Genomic DNA, 14,065 nt, shown 5'->3' with positions numbered 1-14,065 from the left:
TGAACCTTAAATAAAGCTTTTCGTGGTATAACACTTTTTTTAGAGCTTATTGTGAAAAAGCTGCGTAAAATCTTTTTCTGTAATTTTTAATGAAAAAAAAGCTTTTTACAAAAAGTTGTTTAAAAAAGCTTTTAAGGAGCTTTTTACAAAAAATCTTTTTATAGAGCTTTAACTGAAAAATGCTCTCTTTTATTTCTTTTAAGTAAAAAAACACTAAGAATTTACACCTTTAAACTTCTGGCCATTTTTAAGTGGGTGGTCGTTATGTCTATGGCAATAGATAAACAAGAATTTGGCGGGTTTCCCCTTTAACATTTTGATCATTTGTTAATTACGAGACGAGAAAAAAATAAACTCTTAGCAATTATTTAACAATTTTGTAAAACAGCACAGCACAGCACAGCAATACTCACACCAGTAAGAGTACATCTGTGTAAATGTTTTATCACATGGTGTGGGACACAGAAAATTTTAAGTTAATGGAGCAAGACGTGAAAGGGAGAAGGGGAAAACATGATTAAACTATTTTTAATAAAATCTACAACTATTAGAAATTTTATATAAATTAGCAACTAGTTGTTAATGAGTTAAAAACCGGCATTTTTTTGTAAGACAATTTTCTATTTATATAGCATATTTAAGGGGGCAGTGGAGAAGTAAAATAAGAGGATATAATTTCAAAATTTTGCTGTAGGATTAAAGTGGACAAGAAAAAATGAACAAAATTTAAACATTTTGTTTAATAAAGTTTTTTTTCTTTAAATCGATAAAGTTTAAATGATTAATTATAGAACTCGTAGGACCATAAAGCAAATCTAATTGCGAATTTTGTTTTTTTGGTCCTACACTGTTCGACATGATTCATTAGGAGTTTTTATAAGAAAAAAAATAGTAAAAATCAAATATTGCAATCAATTTAATCTTTATACTTACATCAAGTTTAGAACGAGTTATCCTGGCATATGAACGATCACTTAAATTGTTATCATCGTCATAGGAAATGCCATCGATATTGTCGTTATCACCTTCATCTTCATTGTAGTCATTGTCGTCATCATCAACATCATCATCGTCATCATTTTCCTGATCAGAATAATAATCATCATAATTTTGTTGAGCCGGTTGTTCATTGAGAAATTCTGGTTTCTTGTGTTGATGCTGATGTGTATGCTGATGTTGATGAACATGATCACGATGTTGATGATAATGTTGATCGTTATGTTTTTTTTCATATTCAGCTGTTTCATTTAATTTCATGTCGTTATCATTTGTTGTTTTTGGCAAGTTCCATTTAGAATTTTCATTTGATGGCGAGGAGGAGTACATTGTTGCAACCACATTGTCTGACTGATGATTGTCAATGCCACCGACATTACTGCTGCTGTTGTTGTTGCGGCTGCTGCTGCTGGCCTGTTGGTGTTTAGTTGAAGGCGTTGAAATTAATCTGTTATTGTTGTTGTTGTTGTGCTTAAGATGGGTGTGTTCCTGTCTAGAATTAGACAAAGTTTCAGATTGCATGCTCATATAGTTTGAACTTGATTTTTTCATATTACGAAGATGTTGCTTCATCAGATGTATAGAAAGTGAAGGCTTTGAGGTTGTCGACGATGTTGAAGAGTCAGCTTTAAGATCTTTTGTTTTATAATAGATATTGTCCTTATTAGTATGCAACTGTTGTTGCTGTTGTTGTTCTTGTTGTTTAATTAAAAACTCATTATCACTACTCAAAGACAAAGCGGAAGCGGAGTAAGATGAAACTGATGAAATAGAAGAACTGGTTGTGAATTCTAAACTAGGTGTGTCAGCAGTATAATGCTGCGGTTGTTGTTTTTGTTGTTGTTGTTGGTTGTGGTGGTGGTGGTGGGAATGATGTTGATGTTTATTATGATGTCCATGTTGATGTTGTTGCTCTAGCTTATCAGCTAAAACATTATCATCTGTATTAATATCGCCGCCGAACTTGTGATGTTTATAATTGTGTGTTTGGTGAGCATGATGTTGTTGATGTTTGTGATTCGTTTGAAGTTTTGCCTGCACGTTATGTGACACCACCACTGCCAACACTACTATAATCAGGATAATAATGTTAAAGTTAAACATTTTGCTAAGGTTGGGTTTAACTTTTTTCATTTTCTATCAAAATTTTTTAAAACTATTTTTAACTTTCGTTTATTATTATTTTTATTTCCTTGGTAAGTTGCTAAGTCAGCTGCTGTTTAATTTTTTTCTTTTATAACTTTAAATTTCTATTGTTCTTTTTAAATTTTTTCTAATTTTTTTCACACCTTCACTTTTCATTATACTTTTCATTCTCACTTGTTGTTGTTGTTGTTTTTCTTTTTAATATTTTTATATTTTTATTGTTATTCTTTTATTTTGTTTGTTGTTTTTAGATTCATGTGAATTTTTTTTTTGAAAATTGTACTTTATTTTTGTTGTTTTTATTAGAAAAATTTCTTAGAAATTATACACTTGGCTTGTTCTCAATTATCCTAAGAGTTGTTATTATAGTTGCTTCTGCTGTTTTTTTTTCAAAACGTTGTTTAATATAAATAAAAATATTTATTATCTTTTCTTATTGTTAAAGTAAATAAATATTGAAAAAAATGTATATTCAAACAAGTGTTAATTAATTTATTTAAAAGTCATTTCACCTTAATACGTTAATGTGATTTTAATTCAACTATTTATATAAATTTTCTTAAAAATTCCAAATTTAGAAATTTATAACATGACACCAAAGACATGTTAAATTTTTATTTAAATATATTTAAGTAAAGCTTGTTCTAAATTGAAAATTAAAAAGAGAGTTCATGATCATGTTTAAACTAACCTTAGTTTAAATTAATCAAAAATATCCATTTTCAATCCTTTTATCTTGAAAACTTTACAAAAACTTTAACCCCTTCAAGTCAGAAACCAAGAAGTAACTTTTCTATGAAAACTGTCTTCCCCAAGAAGACACATTTCTATGAAGATTGACTTCCCCAAGAAGCAACTTTTCTATGAAAACTGTCTTCCCCAAGAAGACACATTTCTATGAAAATAATCTTCCAAAAGAAGACACTTTTTAATTAAAACTGTTTCCGCAAGAAGACACTTTTCTATACAGAATACCATCTTCATTAAGAACACACTTTATTATGAAAACTGTCTTCCTCAACACGAAACTTTTCTATTAATATTGTCTTTCCCAAGAAGACATTTTTCTGTGAAAACTGTCTTCCCCAAGAAGCAAATTTTCTTTATAAACTGTCTTCCCCAAGGAGCAACTTTTCTATGAAAACTGTCTTTCCCAAGAAGACACATTTCTATGAAAACTGTCTTCCCCAAGAAGCAAATTTTCTTTGAAAACTGTCTTCCCCAAGGAGCAACTTTTCTTTGAAAACTGTCTTCCCCAAGAAGCAACTTTTCTCTGAAAACTGTGTTCCCCAAAAAGACAAATTTCCATACAAAGAACACCAAAGAAGACACTTTTCTATGAAAACTGTATTTTTCAAGAAGAAACTTTTCAATGAAAACTGTCTTCCCCAAGAAGAAACTTTTCTATGTAAACTATCTTCTCCAAGAAGTCACTTTTGTATGAAAACAAAAAGACACTTTTCCATAAAAAAACTGTCTTCTCCAAGAAGAAACTTTTCGATGAAAACTATCTTCCCCAAGAAGAAACTTTTCTATGAAAACTATCTTCCCCAAGAAGAAACTTTTCTATGAAAACTATCTTCCTCAAGAAGAAACTTTTCTATTAAAAGTATTTTCTATTAAAACTATAAATGTGTTCCCCAAAAAGACATTTTTCCATACAAAGAACACCCAAGAAGACACTTTTCTATGAAAACTGTCTTTTTCAAAAATAAACTTTTCTATGAAAACTGTCTTCCCCAAGAAGAAACTTTTCTATTAAAACTATCTTCTCCAAGAAGTCACTTGGGGAATATAGTTGAAAACTGTCTTTTTCAAAAATAAACTTGTCTATGACAACTGTCTTCCCCAAGAAGAAACTTTTCTATTAAAATTATCTTCCCCAAGAAGTCACTTTTGTATGAAAATAAAAAGACACTTTTCCATAAAAAAAATGTCTTCCCCAAGAAGAAACTTTTCTGTGAAAACTATCTTCCCCAAGAAGAAACTTTTCTATGAAAACTATCTTCTCCAAGAAGAAACTTTTCTATTAAAACTATCTTCCCCAAGAAGTCACTTTTGTATGACACTTTTCCATACAAAGAACACCTAAGAAGACACTTTTCTATGAAAACTGTCTTTTTCAAAAATAAACTTTTCTATGAAAACTGTCTTCTCTAAGAATAAAGTTTTCTATTAAAACTATCTTCCCCAAGAAGTCACTTTTGTATGAAAACAAAAAGACACTTTTCCATATAAAAAAACTATCTTTCCCAAAAAGACAGTAAACAGATTTGATTAATACCAAAATGTTCATGATTTAAGCTCGATTCGTACTTAATTTTAAAACATTTAAAAAACCAATTAATAACAAAAGAAAATATTTTTCAAAGATGATACTGTTGCATAAAGAAAACTTATTAAAGAAGTAACTTTTCTATCCAAAAACTGTCCTCCTCAAGAAAGTGTTCTATAGAGAAAACTATCTTTTTCAATGGATACATTTTTATGAAAATGTTTAGTTTAGTTTTAAAAATACGCCGAAATAATATTTCTTGGTAAGAACAGCAGCTTTTTAAAGAACAGATTTTTTCAGAAACACTTTTAAATAATAGCTTTTTAAGAGTAAAAGCTTAATTAATGAAGTAGAATAAAATGATTTTTTTGTAGAAAAGTTCGAAGTTTGTGAAACAACTTATCTTAAAAGATAAGCTTTTTACATTAAAAGCTTTGAAAAAGCTTTGCTAAGTTATTTTTGTTATAAATAGAGAAAGTACTTTTTTCTCACTCTCTTGTCTAGAATTTTTAATAAAAAATAGATAAAAGTTTGTTTTTAGAAAAGTCCTATTTTTGGTGTAATTTATTGAATTGATCTAATCATAATTTTCTTTTCGTTTCTTTCTTTTTACAGATATCTCTCATCTATCTCAAAGGTAAGGAAATTAAATACATTTTAAAGCTTTAAATAAAATTTTTCAGAATAATGGATTGAATTACATGAGTACAAAAGCTTTAGGGATTGAAAAGCAATGAAATAAGGAATGCATTTAGTAAAAAAGATAATCGTAGTTGTTTTCTAAGGATGTTTTAAGAACTCAAGTAATTTTTAATCTTAATACAGTCCTACTGATATTGTAATGAATTATTTAATGTAATCATTTGGGGCGCCTGATAACTGGTAATTTGTTACTGGTAATTGTAATTGATAAGAATTAGTTAGTTTGAAAGGAGGATGTACATATATACATCAAATCCGAAGGCCTCTACCGGGCCTGTTGTGCGCTCCTTAACCAGTGCCACAGGTGGGAATCGAACCCACCACCTCCGATCCACCGGACTAGAACACTAACCTACCGGAGGCCACAATACAAATTTATTTGTGAAAGAATATTATCGTTACTTTGTTTTGTATTTATTACAATTACTTTTTTACTGCAATGTATTACTTGCTTTTACTTTAATTGTAATGTTTGACATGCAATTACTTTTTCAAAAAGTTAATTGTAATTGTTTATAGTTTAAATATAAGTAATTGTAATTGGCTATTGATCCCTTACTTATTACAAGTACTTGCAATTAAAAATGTAATGCATTACTTGATATAATCAATTGTAATGTAATTGTAATTTATACTGCATTTTTTTTTTGCAAATCCTTTTTTAAAAAGCAAATTGTTATTGGTTATAGTTTAAATATATATAAATAATTGTAATTGGCTTTTGATCCATTACTTATTACAAGTAATTGTAATTCAAACTGTAATGCATTACTTGATGTAATTAATGTTGGTAATGAATTTGTAATTGACTATTGATCCATTACTTATTACAAGTAATTGTAATGAAAACTGTAATGCATTACTTGATGTAATCAATTGTAATGTAATTGCAATTTATACTTTACATGCAATTACTTTTTCAAAAAGGTAATTGTAATTGGTTATAGTTTTAATGAAGGTAATTGTCTATTGATCCTTTACTTATTACAAGTATTTGTTCTTGTAATTGTCTATTGCTCTGTTACTTATTACGGTAATTGTAATTAAAACTGTAAAGTATTACTTGATGTAATCAGTTGTAGTTAATGAATTGCAATGTAATTAACTATTGATCCATTACTTACTACAAGTAATTGTAATTAAAACTGTAATGCATTACTTAATGTAATCAATTGTAAAGTAATTGCAATTTTTACTTTACATGCAATTATTTTTTCAAAAAGGTAATTGTAATTAGTTATAGTTTAAATGTAACTAATTACCTATTGATCCATTGCTTACTACAAGTAATTGTAATTAAAACTGTAATGCATTACTTAATGTAATCAATTGTAATGTAATTGTAATTTACTTGCTTTTATCATTAAGAGCCTTTTAAAACTTTTATAATTCAATGTGGTTGCTAATAGATCATTACAACTCACTCTTCTCTTTTATACATTCAAATTTAAAATAAATTTTATTAAATGCTCATATATTTTGTCAAATGAAATTTCTTGGAAATATAAATTACAAACGCGCACAATACATTTTTGTTATATATATTTTTTTTTTTAATTTTATTAAACAATTAAATGGCACTGGATTAACACACATACACACAAGAAAAATAAAAACAATTTAAACGATTTAAAAAAAATGTTAAACAAATTCAAATAATGTCAATTACAAGACAATTTATGTATGAGCTTAAAACAAATTTTGCAAACCTCAAAACGTAATCATATACATTTTTCTTCAAGCTGTTAATTACGCATTTTACGCGAATATGTAAATTCAATTGAATGGAATGAAAATTATAGTTGGAGTTCATTAGATTATTACAACACCCGTTCAAATGCAATTTTGTTGAGAAGGAGAGGGAGGGACAGAGAGAGGGGAACTAAATACTTTTTAAGTTTTTTTTTAAATATATATTTTCAAAACTGCTATTACTTGTAATGATCGTGTATTTATATATGAACGACCCAATTAAAAATTTTATTTACAAAATTTGCATGTTACACTTGAAAATCTTTGTTTGTTAATTAATGTTTAAATATGTTTGTTGTTGCTGTTGTTGCAGTTGTAAGTCAACTTGTCTGCCGTTTCGTTTCTTAAAATTCATACATTTGCATGTATGAATTTTTGTGACTATTTTGTTTCTTTTATAATTTTCTTATTTGATTTATTAGTTTGTCGTGATGGAATTTTTCAAAATCAATGATGCAGTTTTATTTGAATTTTTTATTTTTTTTTTTGTTACACTGTGTTAACAATTTAATTTATTTTTTTTTTGTTTGTTTATTTGTATTTTGCTTGCATTTAAACTTATTTCATAAATCACTGAGAAATGTTAAAAATGTGTTTGGCACACACATTGGCTTGTTTAACTAAACGCCCACCAGTGTCTGTCCGTCTGTCTGTCCGTCTGTCTGTCTGTTTGTGCGTTTGTCCGTCCATCCGTCTGGTTTAATATATTTTATGGCTTTAGCTGTTTGTTTTTTGAAGACTCCGAAATATTTGCTTTTATTTAAAACGTTTTACCGCTTATTTATGGGAATTATACAAATCGTTTGTTTAAATTTAAAAAAATAACAATCATCACGTTTTTTTTAAATTTTTTATGCTTCAACTCTCCGAACTTAAACAGTAAGAATGCAAATCCTTTATAACATTTCTTTTCACCTAATAAGGGTTTTTTTGACCCAATCATTCAGTTTTATATATATAGATTCTTAATAAAACATTTTTTTATTATACTTTTTCTTTAATTCACTTTTTTTCTTTCATAAAACCACTTTTTTTTTTTTGCCCGAACAAAAGATCACTTTAAGTAAGAAATTTTTTCACAAAAAAAAAAATCCTTTATTAACAAGTTTAACCGTTTCGTTGTTTCTTCTTTTTATACATTATTATTTTTTCTTTTTCTTCTTTACTATATAATATTGTTAATAATCAAATATATATTTTTTTGCTAAAATTTATTTTCTTTTTATAAATAAAATTTTTGAACAAGCGTTTTAACGTTGTTTACTCGTTCGCTGTTCTCGCGTATCTGATGGAACGGCACACGACTAAAATATTTAAACCCCAAACGAACCGTTCGTTTAAATGATCATTATATTGATCATAATCAACTAAGAAACAACAGTGAAGTTGACGTCATTAAAACGTAGACGGCAACGTTAAGTTTAAATGTGTTTCTGCTCTTTGGTATTTGCTGTTGCTGCTGTTGTTGTTGTCGTTATACTTACAGCTGATTATTTTGTTGTTCTCTGTTTATATACATTAAAAAAAAAGATCAACAATAGATCGTTGAAGATCTTCTCTACAAAATCCAGAGATGTACAAGTTTGTAGTTTGCTTTTGAACGTTTTCTAAAGGGGTTTCTTTGCACATTGGGGAAAAAACTATATAGTTTTGTAAACAGATTTGTTGTTATTTTGTTGACTTTATGTTTGCGAAAAACTTAGCTTTGTCAAGGGAAGATCCGCACCTATACTAGAGCATCTATAATAGTCCTTTTAGGATATATAACAAAATCTAATTGGAATATTTGGAAATCCAATAAGAATTTTTCTGAGATATAAACACTCAAAGATGAAGTCAATGGTATGAACTTAAATCTATGTAGACAGGGTTCAGAAGTACTATACTCTCTCTAAAACAAGTACAAAATATTTGATTCCAGTACGGATCCATTATATTCTTTAGAATGTATTCTTTTTTTTAAGGTCAAAGTAATCTTACAATGTTTAATTTGGCATAAAAATAAAATCTTTTAGAAAAAATTAAAAACAAATATTTATCCCATTCTACACTTGATTTGTGCACGATTCGTACTTGATTTAAGAACATGTTAAAGTTAAAAATATAATGAACTTTTTTGGGTAAAAGTGATCATACAATTTACATATTTTTTAATTTTGATTTTACGATAAAAATTAAAATGATTTAAGAATTAAAAAAAAAAAAAACAGAAATTACAGTCGGTCAAGGCCGACCATATAATACCTTCTTACACCCTACAAAAATGCAAATGTGATAAGTTTTCACAATAAAACATTTAAGTTAAATTGTGCCTTGCCTCAGATATACTTTAGCAAGCCATTTATTGTTAAATAAAACTGTGGACATTTAGTTGAAATTTTGAAGGGGGCTTTTCATAGGATAATGGGTCAAATGAGTCCCTATAATTACAGAGTTCACGAGGGTCATCAAGGCTAGTATAGAAAATGGTTTTGCAGCTTTTTGTTGACATACGAGTATATTTAACATAATTGTGAACTTAAAAGCTCTATTCGACGGTTTCGGTTGTATGGGGCCTAGGTGAAATAATGTACGGATTTTAAACATTTTCAAAAGGTCACGTCTAAGTACAATACCATAAAAGATCATGTGATTCTGAGCCGATTGATATATTTAAAAGTGGGTATAGGACCAATATTAATGTGCGTTACAAACATCAGCGCAAACCCAAAGTGATGTAGGGTATAAAAATAAATTAATAACGAAGTGGTTATGATTTGAGAACGTTTTGTACTTAATTTCAAAACATTTTACATATTTGTATAGTCATATTGAGTATTTTCGATTTGATTTTGGGATAAAAATTAAATCGAAAATTTTTAAAATTAGAAAAAAAATAATTAATAACGAAGTGGTTATGATTTGAGCACATTTCGTACATGATTTTAAAACGTTCTAGCTATGATCGTAAATTATGCAGCAAACTGTAAGTCGAACCACTATAGAAGATTCCTTAAAAACAAGTTTAATAAACACTAAAATCTTTCTGCCAAGTAAGAATCGGTCCATAAAAGACTAATGAATTCGTTTCTTGTCAATAGATCGTTAAAAATCGTGAAATTAAGACAAAATTTGCAAAATAATACTTTTTAGATTCATTGAATTCACAATTCAAATGTAGTCCAGTAGAAGTTTTCCACTTTTTTCAAAGGTTTAAAACAAAAGCGTTAATCTGAACAAATGTACATATACTGACTAAGTTAATGTGGCCCTATGCTACCTATTAACCCTAATAGATGGGTTATATATACTAGACTAGGGCAACCCTTCAATGAATTCGGAAGAAATGATCTTTCAACTTTCTTAGCCTCCCTCCACCCGTATACCTAGAGTGAATGTGTCGCATGAACGAGGCAAATTTCGTACTTTTTCTTATCCCGGTTATTGGAAGGGACTTAGTGAAATCAATATTACAGGATAATTTCGTTTGTGTTGCTCAAAAAGACTGTAGAAACCCCGCAAAGGAGAAGAGAGTCATATGTATGGGGACTTCCCTTCACCGGTGTACCTAGAGTGAATGTATCGAATGTTTTTCTCAAAGAATATATTTGATAAACAGGAAATGTTCAGGGATAAATGGTACGGTACGAATTTTAGTATAATTCCGGTTCTGTTGCTGATAGAGACAACAAATATCCCGCAGAGGAATAATTGTAATGGACGATTGATCTTTGACCTTAATAATGCAAAAAAAATTTTAACTTTGTATTCTTCGGTCTCGATTGGGTAGCTTTTCGAAAGTTTATAAAAAAGGGTGTTTAATAATATATGAGATTTTTAAGTCAGCCGACAAAGTCCATCCAAAGTCCAAAATATGTGATTGTACGCTTTATAATTCAAATGTTGCATTATAAACCTTTTATAAAATAAACTACTCTTTATGATTAATGATAAAAATCGTTTATTCAAAAAGTACTTTTAGTACTTTATTCCTAGAAAAAAGTACAAATTTACCTATTCACATTGATTGAATTATATATAACACTTTTCCAACCCTGAGTCTCCAACTTTTAAATCACACTCATTGGAAAAAAAACCTACTCAATTACTCAATCACTCACAATTTACTCAAAATAAATACATTTTATAGCCGGCTTTTTGCAATTCTCTCAATTTTTATAACTTCTTAACGTAATAAATACCACAATCATTCCTAAGTTGGGGCCTTAATTTCGGCAAACACAAAATTCTCTTTATTTTTCATAACTATCGAACTCTTGTTAAATACAAAATACACTCATTTACATATTACACTTTCAATACATTCTGCTGTGAGTCAATTAAATGTTTCTTTTTGGCTCTTAAAGTTATTCATAAGATTTATACTCAATTTAATGGTTTGGGAGTTTTGTTGGAAATGCATGTGAACTTTATTTGTTTATGTGGAACTCGATATATAAACAATTATATATCGAGTGCTAGTTAAAAAATTAATGGTTTTTGTATTAAGAGTTCAATTTTAAAATTAGTTTTTTGAACTTTTGTATAGAAAAAGGAAGACATGCGAGGGTGTATTTCAATTTTTGAAATATTATTAACTTTAGTTATAAAGTAATTTAGAATAAATTTAGTTGAAATGGTCGAAAAATTTCACAGAATAATTTGTATAACTTTATCCCGATATCATTCCATATTTATGGGTTATATACGATTAAGTGATATTTGGAAATGGACTTTATATGGAAACTAAGGTCCGATCTAATAAAAATTCTCAGAATGATTCGAAAATATACTTTATCAGACGCTGATCCATGTTAAGCGTTTGTGGGTTTGTATCAAAACTTTTCGGTTTTAGGTGGAGGGGGGTTAAATAACCTTTTTCCATACTTGACATTAGTGTGGAATTTTGGACTTATTTACGTTTCAGTTATTTTTTGAAGGGGACTTTATATGTTTTGGAATTTTGTTTAAATCTCACATTTTGCAGATTTTAAACAATTATCATCTCGAAAGTATGTCTAAGAGAATTGTTTGAGATTGGAATGTCGTGGGTCATTTGAAAACAGATTTCAACATACTATCCGTAGGTATCCGTGCCCCCGGGGCACATTACCTTTATAAACTTTTTACATCTTGATGTGATTGCATTTTGGGGCTAAAAGAGGTACTAGTACTACTTCTAGTCTGTCGGGACTAAAAACTAATAAGCCACATAATTTGGTATCGTACTTTTTCTTATCCCGGTTATTAGAAGGGACCTTCTTTGGGGTGATAGTTTAAACCCAAACTCGTGAGAAGATGTAGGTTAAAGGACTAATACATAGTGAAATTTATATATTTCCCGTTTCTGTTGCTGAATGAGACAAACAGATACTCCGCAAAGGAGTAAAGAGGCAGATGTATGGAAACGTCCCTCCACCCGTATGCCTAGAGTGAATATGTCGCATGAACCAGGCAAATTTCATACTATTTCTAATCATGGTTATTGGAAGGGATGTTCTTTGGGGTAATAGTTTAAACCAAAACTCTCGAGAAGACGTTGGTTAAAGGACAGACGAAATCTTTATTACGGGATAAACTCCTTTCTGTTGCCGAAAGAGACTATAGTATATCCCGCAGAGGAATAAGGATGCAGAGATATGGGGGCCTCCTTCCACTCGTATACCTAGAGTGAATGTGTCGCATGAACCAGACATATTTCGCACTATTTCTTATTCCGGTTGTTGAATGGGAACTTCTTTGGTTAAGAGTTCAAACTAAAAATCGCTGAAAAAACTGTTGCTGAAAGAGACAAGCAGATACTTCGCAAATGAGTAAGAAACAGATGTATGGCGACCACCCGGTACCTAGAGTGAATGTGTCGGATGTTTTTCTCAAAGAATATATCGAATGAACGGAAAGTGTTCAGGGATAAGTGCTACGGTACGAATTTCAGGATAACACCGGTTCTGTTGCTGAAAAAGACAACAGATAGAACGCAGAGGAATAAAGGAAATGCGTTGTTAGCAATTGGACAAATTATAAAGAATGGGTGAAGGGGTATTCGACTTAAACACACTGCCAGATAGATGAAGATAACTATAAGGACCCGGAATATATAAAAAACATAATGACAACCAATATTTATCCTTCTCACGAAGGAGAGAATCAACTAAGCTACACAATCTTGTTTAGTTGGCAGCTTTGTCTAATAAAGAGCTTTTTTTTTTTGAAATGCTCTCACCCACCTCCCACCTCATCAGCAGAAAATAATTTAGTATAAATAATAAAAAAATAATAAATAAAATTTTTATTTTTATTCATTTAAAACTAACGCCACTAATTCAAAAGAAATCAGCATGAAAATAAATGTATGCAAATAAATGCGTCAGCAGATGCATCTTCCATCCATCTGTCACACTGAAATCTAGAACAACGAAAAGATTAGAAAGAAAAAAAATATTAAATTAAATAAACCGATGTTTGCTAAAATAAACACAAATCGTTCTAAAATACACAATATACTATTTAATGCAACCAACCACTTTACCACTTTAATGTAATTAAGTATAAATATTATTCATAAAATAAACTTACGCTGCTGTTGGTTTCTGAGTGATTAAGAGAGTATGAAAGTTTTTTTTTACAATACATCATCATAATCATAATCGTTATACAAATGTGTTGCAGAAAATTATTGTGTGAATTTTAATGGAATTTATTTGAAGAGATTTTTTTTTCAACATTTCAAAGCTAAATAAGATCAATTAAGTACTTTTTTGATATAGAAGTTGCTGCTTTTTGGGTGGCAAGTCAAAATTTAGGTTATCGCAATAAGTGTATTACATTAGATCAAGCTATGAGGTCTATGGCTAGACTTTTACGACAAGAATTAGTCAATTAGCTATATCGACACCAAAGCCAAATTTTTACGTCGATTTCTATGCACTTGGCAGAGTTAGAATTAAGAACAGCGTGTTTATAAGGACATAAGTAATCGGCAATTTTTGCTTCATCCGCCTTACAATAAAGATTTTCCCCGACCGATTTCACTTTAAATTAGGATTAACCGAACATACTAGACTATAGGCTAGACTTTAGAATATACTATAGACTAGACTATAGACTAGACTATAGACTAGACTATAGACTAGACTATAAAGTAGACTACAGACTAGACTATAGACTATATAGACTATAGACTATATAGACTATACTATAGACTATATAGACTAG

At 29.4% G+C, this 14,065-nt stretch overlaps 1 protein-coding gene across 8 annotated transcripts; it reads right to left on the bottom strand.

Moving 5' to 3' along the window:
- Positions 1 to 849: 849 nt before the first annotated feature.
- Positions 850 to 8,165, bottom strand: LOC124421457 (probable serine/threonine-protein kinase DDB_G0282963). 8 transcript variants are annotated; one of them, XM_046956701.1, is made up of 2 exons: positions 6,829 to 8,165; positions 850 to 2,520 (listed from the first exon to the last, which is right to left on the bottom strand). In XM_046956701.1, the coding sequence occupies exon 2, from the start codon at positions 2,128 to 2,130 to the stop codon at positions 865 to 867; it is 1,266 nt and encodes a 421-aa protein (XP_046812657.1). In that variant the 5' UTR covers positions 2,131 to 2,520; positions 6,829 to 8,165; the 3' UTR covers positions 850 to 864. The 8 variants fall into 8 exon arrangements, with proteins under 8 accessions (XP_046812657.1, XP_046812661.1, XP_046812659.1 ...); XM_046956705.1 differs by having other exon boundaries at positions 6,873 to 8,165; XM_046956703.1 differs by having other exon boundaries at positions 7,055 to 8,165.
- Between the last annotated feature and the right edge of the window lie 5,900 nt (positions 8,166 to 14,065).

The sequence above is a fragment of the Lucilia cuprina genome, chromosome 2 (genome assembly GCF_022045245.1).
Source record: "Lucilia cuprina isolate Lc7/37 chromosome 2, ASM2204524v1, whole genome shotgun sequence".
In the NCBI taxonomy this organism is placed as follows: domain Eukaryota; kingdom Metazoa; phylum Arthropoda; class Insecta; order Diptera; family Calliphoridae; genus Lucilia; species Lucilia cuprina.
Note: the sequence above shows the minus strand (reverse complement) of the source record. Positions and strands in the feature narration are given on the sequence as shown.

Excerpts from the sequence above, each read along its gene's own strand:
- LOC124421457 (XM_046956701.1), bottom strand. The coding sequence starts at position 2,130 with ATGAAAAAAGTTAAACCCAACCTTAGCAAAATGTTTAACTTTAACATT.